The 22859-nt window shown below is 44.6% G+C and overlaps 6 protein-coding genes and 1 non-coding gene across 7 annotated transcripts; 2 read left to right on the forward strand and 5 right to left on the reverse strand.

The window, feature by feature from the left end:
* Positions 1–117: 117 nt before the first annotated feature.
* J056_000138 (FACT complex subunit SPT16) lies at positions 118–3514 on the reverse strand (the record flags this gene model as incomplete). The annotated part of the gene is made up of 7 exons (XM_009267536.1): positions 118–966; positions 1022–1615; positions 1662–2579; positions 2628–3094; positions 3143–3230; positions 3285–3392; positions 3446–3514. 7 exons carry the CDS (start codon positions 3512–3514, stop codon positions 118–120), a joined length of 3093 nt encoding a protein of 1030 aa, XP_009265811.1.
* A 100-nt stretch (positions 3515–3614) lies between these two features.
* J056_000139 (uncharacterized protein) lies at positions 3615–6465 on the reverse strand (the record flags this gene model as incomplete). Its single annotated transcript, XM_009267537.1, has 5 exons — positions 3615–5643; positions 5692–5900; positions 5947–6303; positions 6351–6373; positions 6420–6465. 5 exons carry the CDS (start codon positions 6463–6465, stop codon positions 3615–3617), a joined length of 2664 nt encoding a protein of 887 aa, XP_009265812.1.
* Positions 6466–6539: 74 nt separating this feature from the next.
* J056_000140 (uncharacterized protein) lies at positions 6540–8394 on the reverse strand (the record flags this gene model as incomplete). The annotated part of the gene is made up of 4 exons (XM_009267538.1): positions 6540–6926; positions 6975–7208; positions 7256–7506; positions 7554–8394. The coding sequence occupies 4 exons, from the start codon at positions 8392–8394 to the stop codon at positions 6540–6542; spliced, it is 1713 nt and encodes a 570-aa protein (XP_009265813.1).
* Positions 8395–8717: 323 nt separating this feature from the next.
* Positions 8718–10290, forward strand: J056_000141 (NAD-dependent histone deacetylase HST3; the record flags this gene model as incomplete). The annotated part of the gene is made up of 3 exons (XM_009267539.1): positions 8718–9261; positions 9307–9447; positions 9494–10290. The coding sequence occupies 3 exons, from the start codon at positions 8718–8720 to the stop codon at positions 10288–10290; spliced, it is 1482 nt and encodes a 493-aa protein (XP_009265814.1).
* A 611-nt stretch (positions 10291–10901) lies between these two features.
* On the reverse strand, positions 10902–13696 carry J056_000142 (uncharacterized protein; the record flags this gene model as incomplete). The annotated part of the gene is made up of 3 exons (XM_009267540.1): positions 10902–11222; positions 11781–12770; positions 12821–13696. 3 exons carry the CDS (start codon positions 13694–13696, stop codon positions 10902–10904), a joined length of 2187 nt encoding a protein of 728 aa, XP_009265815.1.
* On the forward strand, positions 11457–11538 carry J056_004869. The gene has a single exon. It is a non-coding gene; the product is annotated as a tRNA-Phe (tRNA).
* Positions 13697–15775: 2079 nt separating the features above from the next.
* J056_000144 (Rho1 guanine nucleotide exchange factor 1) lies at positions 15776–22822 on the reverse strand (the record flags this gene model as incomplete). The annotated part of the gene is made up of 8 exons (XM_009267542.1): positions 15776–16347; positions 16393–16612; positions 16658–18271; positions 18320–18463; positions 18509–20414; positions 20462–21588; positions 21633–21750; positions 21801–22822. 8 exons carry the CDS (start codon positions 22820–22822, stop codon positions 15776–15778), a joined length of 6723 nt encoding a protein of 2240 aa, XP_009265817.1.
* Positions 22823–22859: the final 37 nt, after the last annotated feature.

A 22859-nucleotide genomic window follows, 5' to 3' on the forward strand; every position in this document is an offset into this window, starting at 1 on the left:
CAGCTATATTATAAACATTTGGGTGTAAGGTTTCATTTTCATAAATTTCTTTACGATATCTCATAAAATTGCATTAATTTTAAATGTGAAATGGAGTATAACTTTATATCATTACGATTAACGTCTCCTGCCTTTTGACTTGGACTCGGCTTCTTCCTCGCCACCCTTATAGTGTTTGCGATCACTCTTCTCAGCGCGGCGCTCAAGCGCATCCCAAGATTCACCAGATACCTCTGACGCATCAGAAGCGTCAGACTCTGAACCTCCATCTGAATCATCAAAGTCGTCGCTACCTTCATCATCATCGTCGGATGCATCCTCGGACATATCATACGTAGATTCAGGCTCAGATTCGTCACTGCCTTGTTCAGCTTCACCCGATCCACCAAGGAATGTCCATCCACCAGACTCGAAAAAGTCCTTTGGATCTTCGTTGACTGTCTTCATAACAGCTCCCCAGTTCAATGAAGCAGGACCTTCAGAAAGTGGAATGTCGGATGAATCAAGCCATTCCTTGACGTTGTCGAGCTGAGATGCTTGGATAGAGTTGATGTGCATCACCGGTTTGGTGAAGTCTGAAAACACAAAGACGATATCAAATGTCTTCAAACCAAAACTGACTCTTTCCAAGTGTGCCAACTCAACTTCTGCCAATGTAATTATGGTGAAAGGTGGGTCAGTAAGTTGAACTAAACATTCAGTCGTTGGCTGCAAAAGTACACCAGTTCTGTTTGGTACACCCTGGAAACCAAGCTCACGGTATGGGATATCAACGTCGAATCTATCCTCCGAGGCTTCGGCGACTTTCTCAGCAAAGGCTTTAAATTCTTTGTTGAGAGCATTGCGACGTCTACGTTCTTCCTGTTCCAACTCAATTTCATCCTCATCACCGTATCTAATTTTACGTTTGCGATTACCAGTATCATCGAAAGATGCATCGCTTGCTTCACGGTAAAATTGAACATCCTAACAATTGTCAAAAGTTATCAGTTGATTCGTGTGTATACATCTCGAAACCCACCCTAGTTTTCTTTTTACCTATCATGATTGGCGCCTTGAGGTGGAAGTGAACAAGAACGACTAATTCATGTTCACATGGTTGGAAGAAGAAGTGCTTGACGTTGCTGAAAAGAACATCTATTTTTTGATCCCTCGTTGGCGTCGTGTATCTTACACCGTTGGCGTGTATGTCAAGATCACCAGCCAGACGCTTTCCCTCGATTGGACGAGCAAAAACCTCACCTAATCTAGTTGGTCTGCGGCCCCTTATCTCCGTAAGCTTCTCTTGTTCAACAACGTCAGCCATTTCACGTTTTTCGGCTGCGCGCTTCGTAGACAACTTCTTCAATTCGTTGATGTCCTTATTTAAGTCGGAGAATCTCAACTTATCAGTAGATCTGAATGTGACCGACCTAATAAACATAGAATCAGGATCTTCGAACACCATGTCTTCCTTCTTACCAACAGATTGGCCTGGGGTAATGAAGTTAATTCTCAAGCTAGTGTAGTCACCCTCCTCTGTCTTGCTGGTGTTCTTGATTGTTGAAACATGAACAGGTACAATGAACCCGTTGATTGGAATAATTACAGTTTGTGCTTTAGTGTCCACTAAAATCTACCACAAAGTTAGCAGATAGACTAGCAAAACAGGATCAACCCACTCTCAAATCTCTGTTGATAGGCACTTGTTGCTCGCGCTTGTAAGAGTCGAACCTCCTGAACACACCGGGTTGGGAGCCATTTGAAGAATCTTTACCACCAGCGAAACGTTGAAGGCCTTCTTCGTTCTTAGCCTCATGGAGGATTCTTTGGTGCTCCTTGATTTTGTGGGAAGTGGATTGGTCAGTCTCACGGCCAGCGTTACGAGTCTTACCGCGCAACATCCTGCTACCAACAACAGCCCCGTCAAGATCACCCGAAGGTCTCTTCTTCTTTGGTGAGCTGGCTTTCTTTGGTTTTACCTCTACATCGGTATCTTCCTCGTCGTCGTTCTCCATGAAAAGCATGACATCTCTGTTTGACTTGTTACCCTCAGTCAGGCAATTACCACCTTCATCTGTGACCAAGACAGTATCGATGAGCGACAAAGCGTAGTTCTTTCCGGATGACTTTGGATCCTTGATATCCGTGAAACCAATCGCCAAGTTGAAAACCATCCCTTTGGAAATCGTTCTTGTTGATTTTTGACTTATCATAAATGTGGAATCGCGGAAGTAAATACCAGTAGCAAAACCTAAGTTTTTACTCAGCTTGTCTAAAAGGTCTGGTTTGGTTTTGCGTATAAAGTCGACGGCTGTTTCATATATAGTGGATAATTGGGTTCCTGGCGTCATCTTGCTAAGTACGCGCTTTTGAAGTTCGAGTAAGAAGGTGTAGTTCTCTTCCTGTGATTTGTGAGGATCGATGAAGAAAGTTCTTCCGATATTAGAGCAATACGACTTGTATCTCATACCCAAAGAAGCGGTAATAACACCTGCTTTGAGATTGTTTTCGTTTGACATTGCAGATGGCTTGAGGTTGTATTCACCGCCTGACTGTATGATTGGAGTGTAGACTGTTTCGCTGGAGCTATACTCAATCTGAGTGGTGTTAGCTGGTATAACGTGCAGTGATTAAGTCAAACTGACCTCATTAAAGTTCTTAAGTTTCTTCCAGAATGTCAAATCATTAGCATCTGTATGATCTTCATTTTTTGCAGCCTTGCGCTCGATCAATTCCGCAACGGCAAAGTGGTTTATCTTCTTCTCAGAGTCGATGTAACCCATAATCTTATCAATACCCCATTTAAGGAGATGAGAAGAGAGCTGTGAAGCGTACTTGTGATTCCTCTGCTCATTCAGATCTTTTGGCGCGGTGACTGAAGCCATAGCGGGAGTGATATCGACCTCTTGACCAAATTTACCGCTGCTAATGTTATTCCAATCCTCGATGGATTTACCGGTGGCTTCCTCTTTCATGAAAAGACCAATAGTCTTGCCTGAGAGCTTGTCGACTACACCCTCCAAAGCTTTTTTCGTTGCTTCTTGGTCTTTAGTCTTTGTGACAAGTTCTACGTTGATATCTGCAGCGTTCTCGAGCTGCTTGAGAATTTTGGCTGTGGAAACGCGTCAGTTTGGCCTGTGATTTGGGAGTGTATACCAACTTTTGGTGTTTGATGCGATAAATATAATTGTGTTATCTGGTAAAAAGACTGAGATAGTAGTTGGGAATTCATATCCTAGTAACCAGTTCTGTTGTGCGTCTTGTAAGTGCGCTGTACGCCTCAAAATGCTTATCTTACGCACCTGAAGCGACGTAGACTTTCTGAAAGTTGAGTCTTCATCCAGATCACCGACTGGGACTATTATTGCCTCCACATTACGAAATGCTGCATAGTCCTCATTCTCTGTATCCTGAGATGGCATGTTAAACGGGTAATACGCGATACCTAAATTTACTATCTCACATGCCATGCTGACTGGATCTTTTTGTAGCGCTTTTCAAACGATTTTACGTCCAACTCGTAGCCCGACATGATGGCTGCTCACTGAGATAGACTCAACGCGTTTTTTGCAGATAAAATACAATTGCAGAAGAAATCAATTACAAGCGAGAATAATACGTCTAATTTTATCTCAAAATCCCATTAAGTTCATCACATGATTCCAGTCCGTATCCTTAGGCGGGGTCGATGAAGTGTGCGTGGTGTTGGTGGTGTTGGTAGTGTGAGTAGAGTATGCAGGTTGTGTAGCGTTTCCTGAGCGTGATGGTTGCACTGGTTGTTGAAGACTTTGAGGTGGTTGCCCCGATTGAGCAGCATTTGACCAAGCATTAAAAGAATTAATTTGAGGAAAATAGCAATTGTCACTAGAAGAGTTAAGCTGTGGAATTGGTTTGTTACTTCCGGAAAAGTCCCATAGACTATTGAACATCTCCGTCGAACTCGTACCCGCTGAAGTCTGCAGCAGTGCCTCGTAGATCTGATCGGGGGTGTTAGATGAACTGAGCATAACATTAGGATTGAAAGTAGAAGTCTGTGGGAGAGGTTGAGAGTGACTTTGTGGGTGAATAGGTGTATGGGTGTTCTGTGGACTAGTCGCAGCTCCGTTATCTCCCTCGTCTCCTTCTCCACTTTCTCCACCAACAAATAAGCCCCTGCGTCTAGATTTTCCGCGAGAATTGTTCACCTCATCACCCTCTTGGCCATAATCTTTGTAATTTGGGTAAAACTTAGGTGCCGCGCTGTCACTAATAGGGCTATTCCAGAGGGCATCATGAGGATCAGCTTTCGACTGAGGAACACGAGTCTGCACGCTATACGATCTCGATCTAGCCGGTGTCCTGATACGAGTTTCGTGACCTTTATTGACAACTCTCGAGCCCAACCCGAGGAGAACGAGGTGTTCGTCATCAATCCCCTCATCCTCCTCACTGCGCATTGTCCCACGCGCCTCGAGGTGAGCCATACAACGAGCATGAGCCTTCTTACGCAGCTTATCGAGGGCGGGCACGAAAGCATTCGCACGTTTTCCCGCCGTTGGCAAAGCGCACAAGTCGATGATCTCGCAAAGATCTTTCCACGCCTCCGATGCCATCGCCGAGCCAGGCGAGAGAATGCACGATGCCGCAGCGCAGATGCCACAAGAGAATAGATGATGGAAGAAATACCAGTGGCGTGTCGATAACTCCGGAATAAGCGTGTGGATACTGCGCACGAGCGCTACTATTACCCGACAACACTCCATAACGGCGACGTAAGACTGTGAGAATGGAGACCGAAGTGGGTCCTGAGGATACGTTTTGAGTGCGTGTGCAAAGTATCGCCGGTTCAGATAGAGTAAGCACTCATTCACGTTAAGCGCAAGCGTGTGCTGTTGGAGTGCTAGCTTCTCACTAAACCCCCCTGAATCCTCTTCGATAGGGTAATTGGAGGAGTTTCTCACAAGCGAAGCAGCCTTACATCGAAGATGAGGCGGTATGTTCTTTTCAAACTCCCTAATTCCCCTGTCAACATGAATGACAGTTTCATAGGGAGGCGGGTTGACACCGTAGATATCATCACTGATCCTACAGAGATGCTTGACGAGCTTGAACTTGAGCGTATGGAAACCGTATCCCTCATCTTTGCCACCGATGTGGAAGTTACGCGCCTCTTCATCCATAGGAAACTCGCAATCGATGTGCCTAGCGTGGGTTGAGTACGGTCTGCCGAAACAAATTGACTGAAAAACATCAATAGTGTGAGATTCCCAGAATGTCCTACGACGTTCATTTAGCTGACGCTGGTCAAATCCCCACCTAGCACCGTCTCTGTGTAAACCCATTGCTTGTATGATGCGCATCTGGACACCTAAAAGTGGCCAGTACGAGTCAGCACCACTCAACCTATTCCTATTTAAAAGGTAGCTGCCCATCAAATGAAGTGTCTGCGCGGTGGCTAGTGAGCACTTTGTCATAAATTCGGATGCATTGAGCAGTGTCTTGGCAGAGCAAAAGTACTTGTGGCAGTCAGGATGACCGAATGGCTCGTCAACGTCGCAGTGTAGACCGATAGCAAGAATCATATACAGCCGAGCGAGCTGATGAGCGAACTTGACATCAATAGGACCACTATAGATGATTTCAAAGTCTTCATCGAATATTTCCTGAGGGATGACGTAGTACCTGAGTGAGTCAGAATGAATGCGTGGCACTGGGAGCAATAAGACGCACAAGCAAGAATCGTAGTCGAAGTACTTGTCGCTTAAACGTCTGGCTTTGTCTATCGGTGGCAATTGCGACCACATCTGAGTAATGACAGACTCATTAGTGGCACCAGGGAAAGGGAAATCTGAAGGCGGAGTATTCGGGCTGTCTAAATTAACGGGAGAGCCCTCATTCAATCTCTCAGATTCCAATTCGTTGTCGCTGATTTGAGCTTCCTGGAATTAATCAGCTCCTATCAGATCGGATGCAGTTACGACTAACATTTTGGAGCCATTCAGATCCTGCGCTTGGACCAACGTATCTAGCTTGCCCGGAGATACCGAGAGTCAAGGACCCAAAGCTCTCTGCAAAGTCTTCCTCGTGAAAGGTTTGTTCCTGAAGTGGTGGAGGCGAGTTGAACGCGTATGCGGCAGAACTGATGATTGGTTCAGTTGGCGGCGGTACTATTTCACCGGCATTTTTTAAGGCACTTTCAAGCTGATCGATTCTGGTTAGGAGTGATGCCGTATTCGAAACCAAAGCCGTCCTGGACATAGTACCGCCTTTGAGAGTACCATCTGGGCAAATAGCCGCACATCCACGCTTCTTACACGATGTGCATGGCCATTCTCTATCGCACTAGATATTGTCAGATGGCGCAGAGATTATTGCTGGAGATAACCCACCTTAAGCTTTAGTCTTCTGCATTCTAGCACATGTCAAGGAATATACAGGCACTATCACAACAAACTCACCGCCACAGCTGAGATTCTGCCTACTCCTTTTCTTTTGGTTGTTCATCTATATGACGATTGTGATTAGCGAGGTATTTTACCGAGGAGGCCCACGAATTATATTGTTGACTTTACAAAATTTTAAGCTTTCTCCATTAAATCTCTCATTTCATTGGCAGACTCTGTAAGGCAGTGGCCAAGCTCCTTGCCTTCTCCGTTAGTGCACGTGATGGTCCACCTTATCGACTTGTCCTGAATGGCGTAACCCAAACCAAATCCATCCGGAGTAACTTCACTGAATCCCCAGCCATCGAATAGTGGTGAGCTGAGTTGTGATGTACTCAATTCCCACTTGCTCGATCTCGCCAATGCTGCATCTTTCAATGCGGGGTGAATATCTTCACCTTGCTCAATGCAATTTTTGAGACCGTAGATATGTCTATCTACTGCTACTCCATTGGCTGCCCATCCTGCATATTTCAGGTGACGTTTTGCTGCTGCGTGGAGTGCGCTAATGCGATCGGCATCCTGATTACATCTAGTGAGCTTAATTAATCGTAAAACACTCCAGCTCACACTCGCATTAACATCTCTCATTAGATGCACAAATTTTGTACTTTCATTCGAAGTTGGACGAATAACTTCAGTGCGTCCATACAGGAACTTGCGGGTCTGGCAACTCTCGTAAACCCCAGGTGCACGTCCACGTAGCTTCCAGAATGCGAGTTGTTTGATCATTTGTACCCAAGCATCTGGAGATATCTTGTTTGATTTGATGAGATTAGCACCGTAGCCATCGTATTGAATTACCTATAATGAGCGGATTAGAGGGGTTTATGTAATAAATGGCCTCTTACATCCATAGTGTGAGCACCCATTATAGCGTCGTGATGCTTCTCTGCGTTGGTGATGTAATCAAGTGCCTTTGAATCAAGTTCAAATGGCAATTCCTCAACATCGGACTGCTTAACAGAACTCTTCTCACCAAGCGTAATCTTCTTGCTAGCTAAAGTGCCCATAATAAACTCATTAAGACGAAGAGTGATCATACCGTCCATAGTGGAATGTTCAGCGTTGAATGCTGATTTACCGTTCTTGTAAACGATTACTAGTGAGAGTGTTATAACGCGGGTAAAAACAATTCTGAAAACTCACTTTGATGCTTATCAAACCATCTATTACGGCCGTCACCAACCCAAGCACCCCAGCTAGCCTTATCACGGCTTATAGGAGAAGAACTATCGAGAGCAACAATTAAAGCAGCAGAATCGATTTGTTTGAGTGAGTTTGAATTTGAATTTGAGAGGGATTGAATGTGTTGACGTGCATCTGACCAAGTGTCTCTGTTTTCGGTGGTGAGAGCACCAACAGCATCACCAGTTCTATCGTATGAGATTTTTATAATGTGATCAAGTTGTGATTCTAAATTATCAGAGTTATTAACGTCCAACTTGAAGAATCTGTTATTTGATAAGACAACGACGTGTTGATTAGATTGGTCGAATTTGACAACTTTATCAGAATTCTTGAGTGGAACGCGTGAGCTATTGAATAAGAATTGATAAGTTTCAGTACATAAAGGTGTACCTTTGATATTCTCAGGTTCAAGCTGTTCTGAATCAACGAGATGTTTAAAAGCAAGAGTAGCTTTGATAAGTGAAGCAGCAACAGTTGATTGATTGTTACCAATCAAATGACGATGATAAAAGTAGTAATTAGAGTATGGAGTAACTGGATCACGTGGTTCCAAGTAACCTTGAGAATTCCACCAATCAATCAGCCAATTCTCCTTCTTTGTAGATCTGTCAAGCAATCTCTGTTGAAGTGTAACCCCTTGGCCCGATTTGAAGTTGTCAACAAGCTGCTTTGACCTCTTCAACTCATCTGCATTGAGGAATGGCTCTGCAGATTCCAAATACTTTTCTAAAGTCTCCTCTAAAGCTGGAACGGGTAATCTAGGTAATTTAGATTGTTGCGCGTATAATTTCTTTGTCATTTGAGTGAGTGTTGAACGCATTAGAGTGGGAATGTCATTAGCCGTTCGGATGAGCTGTTAATGTCAATCCGGCATTACCCGGTGGTCATGAGATTTATTTATTAGCTTAAGGCTACTTATTAAAACGCAAGTGAGTAACAGTAGCAGTAGCAGTAGCAGCAGCAATCACACCAGCAACATTACATCACCAAGAATTCAAACTTAATATATTATTTATTGATTGTTACTAATTTTAAATTTATTTAACGCGTTGTATATTTCCGTTAATTCGCGTGAAATCGCGTCTACACTTAGAACATCCATCAACCACCCACACAACAAACATGCAGACTATAAGTCTATCTGATGATGGAATCGAGCATAGAAAAGCTTTAGATAGCCTAAATTCTAAAATTATTAAATCTAGGCGAATAATCGTCGTATCTGGTGCAGGCATATCCTGTAGCTCTGGTATTCCGGATTTTAGATCAAAAGAAGGCTTATACGACCTCGTAAAGGACAAATTCTCAGGGAATCTATCTAAAGGTCAGGATTTATTCGACGCTCAACTTTTCAGAGACGCATCGACAACCTCCTTCTTCTACTCGTTCATTGCTCAACTAAAATTAGCCTCCGATAGAGCACTTCCCTCCCCAACTCACAAGTTCTTTAAAAATTTGGAGACAAAGGGTAGATTACTGCACTCGTACACTCAAAATGTAGACGGTTTGGAGCAACGCGTTGGTCTTAACAACCTCATCAACTTACACGGCTCTTTAAACCAAGTTAGATGCGCTAGTTGTTCTTTTGTTGGTGATATGTCCTCAGAATACCTTCAAGTCTTCGCAGGCGGTCAATCTCCAAAGTGTCCTCTATGCGCTCAAAGAGGTGCGTCATATTTCCCTTATTACCCCCCTTCTCACTCCTTCACAGCCACTGAAAGGAAAGCCCTCGGAAAAAGACCACTAGCTGTTGGCTGTTTACGCCCAGGCATCGTTCTCTACAATGAAAACCATTGGTCGGGCGATTCTATTGCCAAAGCTCAATCCTCTGACGTGAAAAAGAAGCCTGATTGTGAGCTTCCTTTCTAAATACTCTACTTCATCTAACTCTCATCAAGTACTCATCGTCATGGGCACTTCACTCAAGGTTCACGGCCTTAAGCAGCTCGTTAAAGGCTTTTCAAGAACTATACATCAAAACAATCTAGAAGCGATCGGAAATTCACGCAAAACCACAGGCAGTGTCGTTTTTGTTAATGCTACTCCCGCAGCAGGCAAAGAATGGTCGCAGGATTTTGATTATTTTGTCCATGGCACTTCGGATGAATTTGTCAACAAGCTAACGGAGCAATGGAAGTCAACCAGACCTCAAGACTGGCAAATACAGACAACAATCACTCATGCACACAGATCTACCAAGAAGAATACCGTCAATGCAAAGAACACAGCAAAGTTACACGAAATACCTCCTCATAACGATGGCGCGGCTAACAAGTCAAGCATCAACTCAGTCAATTCCAACATGGGGTCTCCTCAACCGACAGTGACGGCACAATTGGCAGACCAAACATCATCTCCAGTACTTAGCACACGTATAACCCAACCAATACAAGAAACCAATCACTTTCCACCCCTCCCGAACAAGTCAGACGTTTCACCCAGATCGAGAAAGAGGAAAACAACGACTACGTCCACGATCAAGCGATCAGTATCATCAACGCAGAAGGGTATTGTGGATGTGAGCATTCTCAAGAAAAACAAGAGCGAGGACCTTTCACTTAACTTTGATCTCAAGCTGGGTGATGGATCAGAAACCGAGCCTGAGGAAGATAATATTCCAGTACCAACGCCAACACCTTCTAACGCTAGAAGAAGCGTACGTATTAGGAACTCCACTATAGCTGCTGCTGCATAAGCGCAGGTTGTATAAAACCAATCTACTTAATTCTGTACCATAGTGTAAATGATTAGTACAATTATATTTTTTGTATATTGAAATCGTTTTTATCGATCGTATCACTGCAATCTCTTGCCTCAATTCCACTTATCATTTGCTATAAAAATTCTCACCATCATCATGACTTGACTCTCAAATGGCTAAAAAGCTTTTGTAATAATTACAAATTTCCTGAACTACTAAGCATTCGACAGAGCAGCTGAGTTTATTTAAAAAAAAAAATAAACTCATTGATGTTGATGTTGATGGAATCTAAATATATTGTTTAGATAGATAGAAATCATAATATATAGTCAAAAGTGTTACAACGATTAATAATCTCAACCTATCTATACTACTTGTGCATTGAAAGCTGACGATTGTAACGACTCAAAGGGATGCGGTTCTTGGCATGTGTGCCGTAAATTGGGAGGTAACTACGTGGAGCTACGGGAGGCGCGCGGGTGGGTGCTGAGCTGGCTTTTAAAGAACTCGTAGAGAGCTTTGAGAGCTTCTTCATTTGAAAGCATATATTTCATCTCGAACCTTAACCCCAATCCATATATCCTCCTCCTCAACGATAATCTTGCTTAATCGAACTTCCTAAATCTGAAAATCCTGTCTGTGATACTGTCTACTTCATTGCGCTTGCTACAAAGTGGTGAGTCGGACAGTTTGAGTCGGAATCGGTAAGACTTGGCAGTAGGGAAGTGGCCTGAGCGGATCTGTGTGGCCACACTTCGCGTGCCACGGGGAAGCTTGTTGAGCATCCTGGCCGCCTGTGTAGAAGTCATCCTACCCATTACTCTCTCTGTATCTTTCGACTCTGGTCCTGGTAAAATACGTGCATCTACTCTCAAGAGAGCAGTGTGTCGCTCGCGCAGGCGTCTATGGAAAGCGAAGAGAACCGGCTTGAGAGTGAAGTCAATAGGGATCAAATATATTGTTTAAGACGATACATGTTAAAACTGCGTCCATCAATACTTCTTAGAGCACGAGGAGTCAAAGTGGGTGTCCAATTAACTGGAAGCATTTCTTGACTAGCGTTGTAAAACTTTATTGAGAAATCTCCCAGCAATCTGCGTAATAAAACTTAATCGTTAATAATAAGAGACTGTTGTTACTTTTTCAAAACTTCAGTATAAGTCGATGTAGCTCAATTGGCGAGAGCGTACGACTGAAGTTGTTGCATTCGTAAGGTTGGGCGTTCGATTCGCCCCATCGACATGAACTTTTGCCTCTGAACCAAATCTTCGAGGATCAATCTTTTTTTGTTAGCAGCTTCAGGCAATTTGTTTCTATTTCTTTGCACTCACTTCATTCTTTTAACACGATTGCATTAACAGATTGGACATTACAGAATCAAGCTCAAGTGCCGCTAGCGCAAATTATACAGTAAGTTGGATACTCTTGGTATACCCAGTGTCAGCAATACTATCACAGCACTTGTGATAAAACTTAGTGTATACCTCTTGCTTTCTCAACTCCGCTTTCATATTTGACCTCTTGTAATAGTTCTCTAACGACTGACTGTATATGAGGTTCAGGAATGGCATACCAAAATTCTTCCCATTAGCCTGTTCAACCTTACCCATTTTCCTTGATATTGCGTACCCAGTTTGAATCATTTGCAGTGCCTGGTCTTCATGTGAGTGTCTGAAAACTTCATTTAGCAGTGCAAACAGGAATGCACGTATGTAATTGTCATGTGATTGTGATGATAATGTCAATGACTGAGTGAAAAGATGTTTCGATCTCGTTATTATACCCTTACTGAGGATCCCTTCAACCATCTTCATGATAGCATGAATGGATGGTGAGCATTGAACATATCTCATGCGCTCGTTCACAGCTTTTACAGCCTCATGATCGCATCTGTTCATTCCAACCTCTAAAGTCATCGCTGAAATCCTGGCTGTTACCTCCATCTCGTCATTCTGTAGTTCCTCTACATTGCTGCTATTCACATGAAATAAACTAGTAAATGTGTTCGCATTCTTCCCACACAATATTGCCACTGCTTCATAGTAATTCTTCGCTGCCTCTTCTTCGTTACTAGCTTGTAAAAGGAACCCTTCAAGCATTAGCAACCAAGGAGCCCACAGCTTCATCACTTTGTGCTCTCGCGCCAACTTAACCATTTCGAGTAGCTGTTCACGAGCATCTTCCATCTCTCTTCTCATAATGTGCACTTGAGCTGCAGAGCACCTGATTGCTAGCTCCACGTTCGAGCGGTCCGACTTGCTAACCTCAACTTCCGACCCTGCTTGATGATGGATACCACCTCCAATGTCATCTTTCATGAAAGCTAGTCCCTCTCTGACACAAATTAAAGATACCGGCATCGATCCAACTGGATCTTTATGCGTTATACAATTCAACACAAAGCTGAATTCTAGTATTTGTCTTTGATTCGGTGCTCGATACTTCACTTTGTCGACGCATCCGTTCACTTTCATCTAATGAGATTTGTGAGTCAACAGTGTCCACAATTTAAGCTAATTCTCACTTCAAAAAGACTTCCATGCCCACCGCAATTATGGACAAGCTCGTTTACTTCCTCCAAGCAACTCTTGGCCAATGTAGCCTCCGTGTTACGACCAGTGAAAATGGTTTTGACCATAAGAAGCACAAGGAGGATGTATGACCGAACACCACTTTCCTTTCTGATAGACGGTTCTTTAATATCTTCATCCATTGCGTCTGGGTTGGATTGAGTACGAGTAGTCGCTTCTTCTTTCAGTGGCACATATCCAATCTCATTCTCCAGTTCCTCTATATTTGCAGCACAGCTTCTCCAATCCCCGCTGTGAGCCAATGAGCGAGCCAGCTCCACCAAAGCAAGTAAATGCAGATCGGCATCGTCATTCCTCTTAGCAGCTTCAATAACCGCTTTGAAATAATTAGTCGGATTGCTTGTGAGCTTAATAGCCAATAAATTGAATTGATAGAACCACTCCTGGCGCTTCTTCCTCTCGGCATCTTTGATAGCACGTTTGAGGAGGAATTGAGCGAATCTGAGATTCTTTGCAGAGGATATACGTATATGAAGTTCGTAAGCTTTGAAGAGATAGTCATCAAGGCTGTCGTCTTCGCTTGCTTTTGATAGCGCCCGGCCAGCTGTGTGCTCGGCGTCGGAGATATCAGTGGTATAGTCGTAGAGTGCTTGGCCCAGTCCCAATCTGGAGTTTAGCTCTTGCTGTGGAGCTAGCCCAGGTAAATCTAAGCTGGATTTGTAAGATAGAATCGCGAGATAGCAGCAGTGTTGGTACTGAGAGACGAGATGCGTTTGACTATATAAAACTGCAGCAATTTCTTTACACTTGGTGTTATAGCCTTCTGCTAAAGCCAGTAGCCGCGAATGCTGCTGCCTCCTTTGTGCCATCTTGATAGTGAGTTAATAGGAGCTGTTTGGCAGTCGCAGAATGACAAGTAGTTTTTCAATTAAAAAATATTGGTTAGTGTAACAACGAAAACTATTAATACATCTAGCCTATGCCGTATTCGCAACTGATGAAAGACGCGTCAACTACGCTGAATACTTGAGCTAATTGGATGTTTGCGTAGGACACAGAACAGCAGAGGTGGGATATACTTTGAGTAATTATACATTTGAATCGATTGGCACACGAGTTTAATCTCACCTGCGTGCCTTCTTTTGGCTGTGTGACTTTGCTCAACATCATCAATAGATTTTACAGTGAATCAAAGGAATTAAGAGTCTTTTTGACACATCTAGCCGCTCTTGATTCGTTAGCCGCGTGACTAGGAACGAGGGTAGCCGGGTTGGCGAAACACAACAAACACAAGGCGCCAGTCACGTGATTATCGGCCGTCGCTGCGGTATTTAAGCAGCCTACACACCCTTCCTCTTTTCCTTGCGGTTCGCCGTCTTGGGGGCTATAGTAAGGTGGGTATAGCCCTTCCCTGTAAATATTCTGCGCTACTCTCAGTAAGCTTTATATCCACTTGTTTAACTCTCTCTGACCTTCAACAAAGACCTAGAAGGCCGTTTACATTTCGCTATGAGCATTAACCCTAGTACTTTGCTATCATCACTTGGTCTATCTAAACTTCACCAAAACGAGACAATCCAGACGATTATAACCTGAGCGGCCTGAATATCATTCAGAAGCAAATAGTTGTGCTAAAACCTTCACGATATCTATCTACTGATGCTTTTATTATCTGCTTAATATCTGAGTATACTCGACAACCTGCGAAGCAACAAAATCACTATAGCCTTGGACTTGCTTGTATCACCTCTCGCTTATAAGCTTGTAGCACTATAAATTTTCGTTCTGGTTTTCCTCTGGGCATTGTGAATGCGTGGTGAATCATGGCATGTGGGAGTTTAGTAAGAGCCTAACCTAGCATCAAATTAGCCACTAGGCTTGGATGGTTTTTCCTATACGCGTCTATTCATTGAGCTATCTGTATCGAGTTAGTAAAAAGTCTCGAGCGGCTTTGAGACTGGTTAAGACGGGTTGAAGTATAAAAGTGTAAAAAACAACACCTAAATAAACACACTGAAATCTAAATGCTTCACAAATCCTCATTTATCTCACTTTACAGCATTACAATTGATAGTCGCATAACAGCAACAGCTCAGAGACTGCCGATCACTCACAAAACTCAACAGTAAGGACAAAATCAAGATAAATACATGCAAAATTTAATCTATCTGGCTTATCCCCTAATTCTCACCATATCACAAAAGTGAAGCACGTCGTCATCTCCAAATCGAGAATGGCATGCACAATGACGTATTCTTCATGACACTGTTATTAATGCAAACAAGAGCAATAATGGTTTTATTCTGTAGCGATTAATTGTGATATTAATTTGCGAGTGTATTTGTTGTGAAAAGCCTTGTGTGGCGCTCTGTAATTGTCTATTTAGATGTGGTATGCCTCTTGTAGAGCATTTTGGACCTTTTACAATTTCCGAACAGCCTACAGAGCGTGATTAGAGGCTCAGGGATATAATTCTGGTGACATCTTGTGTAACTCAATCACGGCTGTTTTTCAAGCTTCTTTATTTGGAGATCATCAAAACTCTTAAATTAGCCATCTGAGATGAGATGGAGGGTAGTCGAAAATTTCTACTCTGTGGATTTTGAGCAGAAGGTTGATATGAGAATCTATTAAGAGTACTGAAGATGCCTTGAAACCGATGGTGTTGGTAAATTGGTCAAATTGTCAGTATATCTCAACTCTGTATTCGTCTTCTCAATGTATTGGTCATTCTCAGGGGGCCTTGAACAGATTTAGTTCAGTTCAGTGGTTTGTTAAGTTTAAGCCATTAATTGCACTAAAAATGTATTCAAGGCACCCTGTCATATCACAAAATCACCTTTAAGTCATCAAACATCGCAGCAATGCGCTTACAACCCACACAGCTAATAATATCTCGTGATTAATAGAATGTTACATGTGTAGAGATGATATCGTGAATTTAAATGTTAACTTTGCTTGACCTTGAGGGCAATGATATGGCCGTCATCAGCGTAAACAGTGTGCTTATTTGAGTCCGATTGCTTTTTTGCAGTCGCCGTGGGCTTTGTGTTGTGACCACTGTTGTGGAAAGGCAGGCTGTAGTTAGGAGCGCCAGACGAATAGCCCTGTTGCTGAGCTTGATGCTGTGCGTACTGTTGATACTGCTGTCTAGCGTAGTGCTGTTGGGCAGCAAAGTGCTGACCGTATGCTGTAGCTTGCTGCGGCGGGTAACCAGCTTGGATAGCTGCGACGGTGGCTTGTTGAGCTGTTTGCGCTTGAGCCTGTGCCTCCAATTCTAACTGCGATTGCACAGATAGTGGTGTCGAGTTGGAGGAGTCAGCATACATCAAGCTGATGCCGTGTCCTGAGATTACCTGCACAAGTTCTCCGTTGCTGATGTGCCTGACTTCGATAAAGTTTGGATCAAACGCCAAAATGTACGGATAGTAGAATGCGAAGCCACGTGGTTGACCTTCCCAGCGAATAAGCCAGTCTTTGCGCACCCTCCAACCATTCTTGTTGACATAAAATGCGAGATCTGTGAGTCTGTCAGTTGATGCCAGAAGAAAACTGAAAAACTTACCATCGTAACAAAGGAGGAAATCACCCTCGACCCTATATATACCCATTGGCTTGACACCCTCCCTCTTCACAATAAAGTCGAGCGAGGTGTCTGCTGGATCGAGCAGTCCCTGGGTGTCGAGCGTCTCCAAATCGACAATCTCAAATCCTTTCGTACATCCAACACACAGTTTAGACCTCAAGAAGTGAATGGAAGAGGATTCCGTGGGTATGTAGAATTCCTAAGGATATTGTAAGCAAACAGCCTATCAAAACATCACACTCACCTTAAACACCCTCAAGACTTCTTTGCCGCCACCGACCAGCTTTCTGAGAGTAGGAGCTTTCTTGCTATTTCTCAGGTCTTTCTCAATTGGTTCTAGCACCTTGATGGTCGATGAAAGACTCGAGCTCTTAACAATACAGACAAGAGTCCTACCCAGACATTTACCACTCTTGAAGAAGGACGTGTGAGACGATATCTTTCTGCCCATCTTCAAGCTACCTTCTGGATCATTCTCATGCAGCACACTCAGCTCAAATGTCCAAATGGAGCGTTCTGCAAGGAGAACAATAATCTCGTCCTCCTCCAACACTTCTATCTGAGTAACTGATGGCATACCGATGACTTTTCTTGGAGGCTCATTTGGTTTATCAGACATATAGATGCCGTTATCTGTACCATAAACCAATCTCCTGCCCTGAGCGTATGGGACGGCACAATTGGCTTTGTCAGTGCCAACAAAGAATCCATCGCTTATAACCTCAAGTTCGAATGGAGCCTTGTTCTCACTCAAGACCTTCTGCCTGTTGTGAATGTGTTCCAACCATTTACGTCTATTGATGAAGGTTGAAGCCCAAAGAGTGATGGTGTATCCGCGGCGACCAAGATGTTGAAGAGTTATCGAGTATCCTAGTCTAGATTCAGGTTTTGGTGGTGCCGTGGAGCTGAATGTTTCTGTGCTGGTAGTTTCGAGTGACAGGGTACTATCACGGTCATTGAACATCAAATCATTCATTCTCGCATTGCTTTGGCTTTTGAGGAGTGTACGAGGCTTGCTGTGACCTGATGAAACATTTGCCGATGAGCTTGAGACAAAGCGACTGTTATACTGGTCATCGGTCGAAGAAACAATTAACAACTCTAGTGGAATTGGTTTACGCTGCACCTTGTAAACTTCATGTTTGTGAACGACCTTTGGCTTGACAAGCAAGAGTGCGTGATCGAAGAGGAACATCTGTAATTCTGCACTTTCACTCGGTGGTGCACCACCGCGTTTCTTGAGAGCACCCTTAAAAACTAACTCTCTAATCTCCTCCTTGAGACGCAAGTCTATACGCTCCTGACCAGGCTTGTATTGTAATTGTGATTCCAATTGTGCGAGGTTAAAGCGGTTCTCACTCTTACCAGTCTCGACATTGACTCTTCTCAAAAAGGCACGTATGCTTTCAACGACGATTGGGATATCCTTCTTGTCAGGGTGATCATCCGGTGTATACTTCAAGACTACATCGAGGAGGAGTGGATATCTAGCCAGTCTCGTTGTTGGTTTTGTAAGGTATCCATTTAGCTCTAGCTTTCTAGACTCCTTCTTACGCTCGACCTCTAAAACAAACTTCGCAAACTCAGGGTTGGATGACTTTTCCTTCTCGAACTCATACTTTCCGTAAAGCTGGTGTGCACCGTAGTTGACAAATGGGCCAAAGGTCTGAGCAAATGGAAGAAGCACATCACCAATGCGGTCGACAATGGTCCTTGTCTGTTGTCTCATAACCAACGCATCGCGCAGCCTGACATTTGAAGCATGAATCTCCAACACGTTCCAGAATACCTGCTGTAAAAAAATCATACGTCTGTTTTCTGGAATGACGTTACTAGAGCTCAATGGCTCGATCCAGAACTGAAAACTTCATTAGCAAGAGAGCCAATGATTGCACGCTCCACTCACGTCGCGCAGGTATTCCAAGTCTCGAACGAAGTCTTGCTCAGTGTAGATGACTTCGTTGATAGCTTCTTGTCTCTTGATTTCTTCACTAGAACACGACTCAATGACCTCCTTTGGTACAGATTCTACCCAAAGCTGACCAGGAGCCTGGAACGTTTTAACAGATACTCATAAGGAAATAACTCAACTCACTCTATCACTGGCTATATTCGAACTACTCCCGAGCTCAGCCTTTACAACGTTATCACTGGCTTCCTCTCCGACGCCAACGTTGAGTTCATTAAGACCTTCGGTGACTGTTTCTTCTATGAGGGGTTCCTCACCAATGCTTTCTCTCGTGAGGACGTTCTTGGCCACTTTCTTGGTCTTAGTACGTCTAAGTGATCCGTCGGATTGTTTGAAATTGCCGCCGCGGTTAGCCATACGGTGTTGCTGTTCGATACGACGTGGACACGTGATACTATAACAAAGATGGTCCTTTGTACATGTAGGCGAGTAACAAGCAGTCAACAGCGTAAATACACCTGTTGGAACCTCGTCACTTGAAGTGTTGTTCTCTGAAGAACTATTAACAGCGCCATCCTCAATTTGGTTTTGATTGTAATTAAAATCAATAGGTGCCGATGACCGTGGTTGTTTGTTTGCATTAATCAATTGCTCTTTTCTAGAAGCTCCTTTATCCTTGAAGCGAGATGGCATCGATGCTGAGCGTGAAGGTATAGATAATTTAGACGGAGCCAGACTATTTGAGCTTCTGGTTGGGTTATCATTATCATCGAGATCATCATCATCGTCAATATCAACAGGTGCATCTTCGCCGTCTCCGAATATTGGCGATGGTATTCTCTCCTTGAAGCGGTATATTTCCTTATCGCTATCTCTCAAGCGATGCTCCCATTGAACATCATGGAAGAACTTTTGCGCATCCAGACATCTACCCAGTAAGAGAGCTATGTTGCGATCTGTGGTGCGAATAATCTGACAAAGTAAATCGACAGCTTGTGAGCCGTCGAATGCCTCAGTGTACGTCAGACCATCTTTTACTTTTTCAGAAAGAGGCAGCTGGGATTTGAAAGCCTCTGCGACGCGTGAGAGAAGTGCAGGGTAAATCTTATTAAGTCCACCAGTAAGTGGACCAGTGCGAGGAGCAATGATGGCTTCTCTCTTGCTCTTGCTCGATCTTGCAGAGCTGCGTGCCTTTTTAACTGGAGCAACTGCAATGGCTGTGGCAGGTGAAGCCAGCGTGGACGAAGGGAACGAGTTAGCACGCTGTGCATGTGGTTCAGTTGGAGTGTGGAGAGTGTCACCACGTGTCGTGTCTGAAACGATGGAGGTTGTCGGAGCTGGAGTTGTGCTGATTGGAACAGCCGTATTAATCGTGCTTCCGCTTATGCTACGGGGGTAGTGCTGTTGATGAGGTATGTTTGTCGGATTCGCCGACGTTGGTGGTGGCCTGGAATACATGGTTGGTGTAGGCGTTGTAGCAACAGCAGCTGGTGTCACCGCCCTCGGAATATAGCTGTCAAAAGTTGCTTGCGTGTACGCGGGCGGAGGCTGGGCCTGTGCATCCTCATCTGCCTCAAGCAGTGGGTCAGAGGTAGACGTTGGTGCGCGCGTCGTGTACTGGCCCATATAATTGGTGGTACTCGAAGAAGGCGGGACTGCGTATGCTGAGCTGCTGGAATATTGACTCGTGGTCGAAGCAGAAGTTGGTAGCTGCTCTTCTGACGCGCTGTAACCGTATATACTGGTGGGGTAGTACTGCTGCTGAGGCTGCTGCTGGGGCTGTCTGAAGCCCATAGCCGACTGCGAGCGGTAGTACTGGTTGTAGTCGTATCCGTACTGTGGGTAGTAGTACTGCTGATAGTACTGTTGCTGCTGTTGTTGTTGTTGTTGTTGTTGTTGTTGTTGTTGTTGTTGCTGCTGCTGCTGGACAGTCGCTTGCTGGAGATATCTGGGATTGGGACGGTATCCCTGCTGGTGGTGGCTGGCAGACGGCCTACCAAATATATTTTGAAAAGCGTCTGAACGCCTCTCTGACATTAATTGGTCTTGGTGCTGCTTCAACGAATATGCTGCCGCGAACGTCGATTTTCCGCTAAAAAATTAGACAAATAATAAATACTTTCTTATTTTTATATTTACATAAAATCCGCGGCTGTCTGTCGCTTAGCCTTTGCTTTTTCTGCGACATTTTCGCATTCGTCATCATCAAAGGTGAGCTTGTTAAGCGCATTTGAGCGCTTCTTAGCCTCCTTCTTTTTCTTTTTTTGCGCCGTCTTTTGTGGCTCCGCTCGATTCTCGCGAATGTCGTTGCCTTTGGGCTTCTCGTCCTCGCTATCGTCGAAGATAGCCTTAAACACGTCCATTGACGGCCGTGTCTGCTTCGCTATCTCTTCCATTGTTTTCTCGTCTTCACCTAGCCCGACCTGTTTTGATTGCAAACCCTGCTCAGCCACTGCGGCATGTCTTGATTCCAATTCCTCTAAATTTGGCGGCGCGGGCATTAATGTATCCTGCAGTCCAGCAGCTGCCCAAGCATCTTGTTTCTTGGGCACTTCTTCACCCGTTCTTTTCCCAAATTGGAATCCTGCGTCGCTCTCTTTATCGTCACTCTCGAGCGTTATTGCCGGAGGTGGCACTTGAAATCTCCTACAGAGCAATTTGGATGGCTTCCACGGTGCAAATGTGTGCGTCCCATGCTTAATACCCATAGTACCTTCCCGTACTGCCTTCTGAAGAGGTGTTTCTTTCTGCATCCTTTCTGCATCACGCTCTGCTCGAACTTCTTCTATCGATTTGGGCGGCGGTGATGGTTCTTTGGGCTTGGGTGCAACACCAGGCCGTAAACCAGGTTCTATTACTGGTGTCTCAGACGCTCCTACGCTGCGGGATCCTGTCGTGAACCGTCCAGCCATAGCAGCTGTCATTGGTTTGTACAGACTTGCTACCTTCTGAAATTCAACCAGTTCAATGTTGAATTGCGTTTTCGTCTGCCCGTCTGACGATAGGTTTACAATATCTGCCGGGTAATTCTGTGGATCTGACTGAGAGTGTAGATATGCAGTGTATCTCCCCCTCTTAGCATCATCTTCTGGGAATGGTATGCTTGCACGCAGTGCATTATTGGCGGTAGCTTTGTCTATCGGCGGTATTCGAATCTCCTCATCTTCATAGTCTGATTGCTCCTTTTCCAGCCGTTGTTTGTCTTTTGCTGATATGTAGTCGAATACAGATTTCTTTGGCAATTCCTCGCCCAGTATCCTTGCACGCTGCGGCTTTGTTAGTGTACAGTTTGATAGTAGAACTAACTCACGTCGTGTGCATCGCGAGCAGCAGGTTTCACCTTTTGTGCATCCTTATCTGTCATGTCCAGCTTGAGCACTCTTGAAGGATCCGGCTTCCAATCTTTAGGTACATCAGGCTGGCTGAACCTGTTTGGTATGTAAGCATGAGTGTTGAGACAACCAAACAACCAACCCACCAAGTCTCCTCCTGTTGCTGACCTTTCTGCAACGCGAATCCTTTTAAAAGGGGCTTTCCATCATTGAAAAACCCCACACCGACGGAATCGCGCGGTGAAGTCTGCCTGCGCTGCTGTTTGGCAGCGAAGCTGCTATGCTGATGTTGGTTGTCGTCATAAGCTAGTTGGTTAAGTTTATTTTTCTTCTCAATACCCGCTGAGGGGCCGCCATAAACATCCATGTCGTCCTCATCGGCATCTTCAATACCCAGACCAAAACCATGAGAGATATCGCCTCTTAGCTCGCCGACACGGTTGTCTGGCTGGCTAGGTCTCAGAGAGTGTACTGTGTACGCATATCCTAGTCCCTGCGATGCTATCTGGCGGGGTGGTATGGTAAGAGCAGTATCTTTGGGTGCAAAAGTGTGGTTTTCGCCGTGTTCGACGAGTACATTGAGATTAGCATCTTGAGATTTAGCTTGGAGGACGCTTACGCGAGGCCCGACACCCTGACCATCCCTCCAGCCCATTTTACGCATAAGTAGTGTACCAATACCGTGCTTTGCGGGTCTAAATATATTCGCGAAAGTATCGCTAGCACCGTCATCGACTCTGCTGCGCTTGTTGGCGTCATCGCCCGCCAGGAGGTCGTAATCAGGTCTAGTTTGCAGCACTCTTGCCTCCTTGAGAGCCTCGAGATCTTCTTCATCCATGAAGTCTTCTGGCCTGGATCTCTTGTTCTGGTTGGTATCTTTGCTGCTCTTCCAAGTCGACGGTGTCCAGCCCTCTTTGCTTCCAACTGTGTTAAAGTATCCAGCACTGTATCCACCAGTAAATGCACCATGAAAACGCCTCCTTCCCTGCTCGTCGAGCACTTCCTGCTGCCACACTGGCTCATAATCGTTTCTGTCCTTCTTTGATTCGAGACTGGGAAGTGGCGTGCCGACAAGGCAGAAATTCTCATTAGATGCCGCCTGTGCTGCTGCTTGGCCTGCGCCTGGCCTATCACGCTCCAATCTCTTGAGATATTTCGCCGCGCTCATAGATGCAATCAAGGAGATAACAATATTAAATCAAGCG

This window comes from Wallemia ichthyophaga (genome assembly GCF_000400465.1).
Source record: "Wallemia ichthyophaga EXF-994 unplaced genomic scaffold scaffold1, whole genome shotgun sequence".
NCBI classification, from domain to species: Eukaryota; Fungi; Basidiomycota; class Wallemiomycetes; order Wallemiales; family Wallemiaceae; genus Wallemia; species Wallemia ichthyophaga.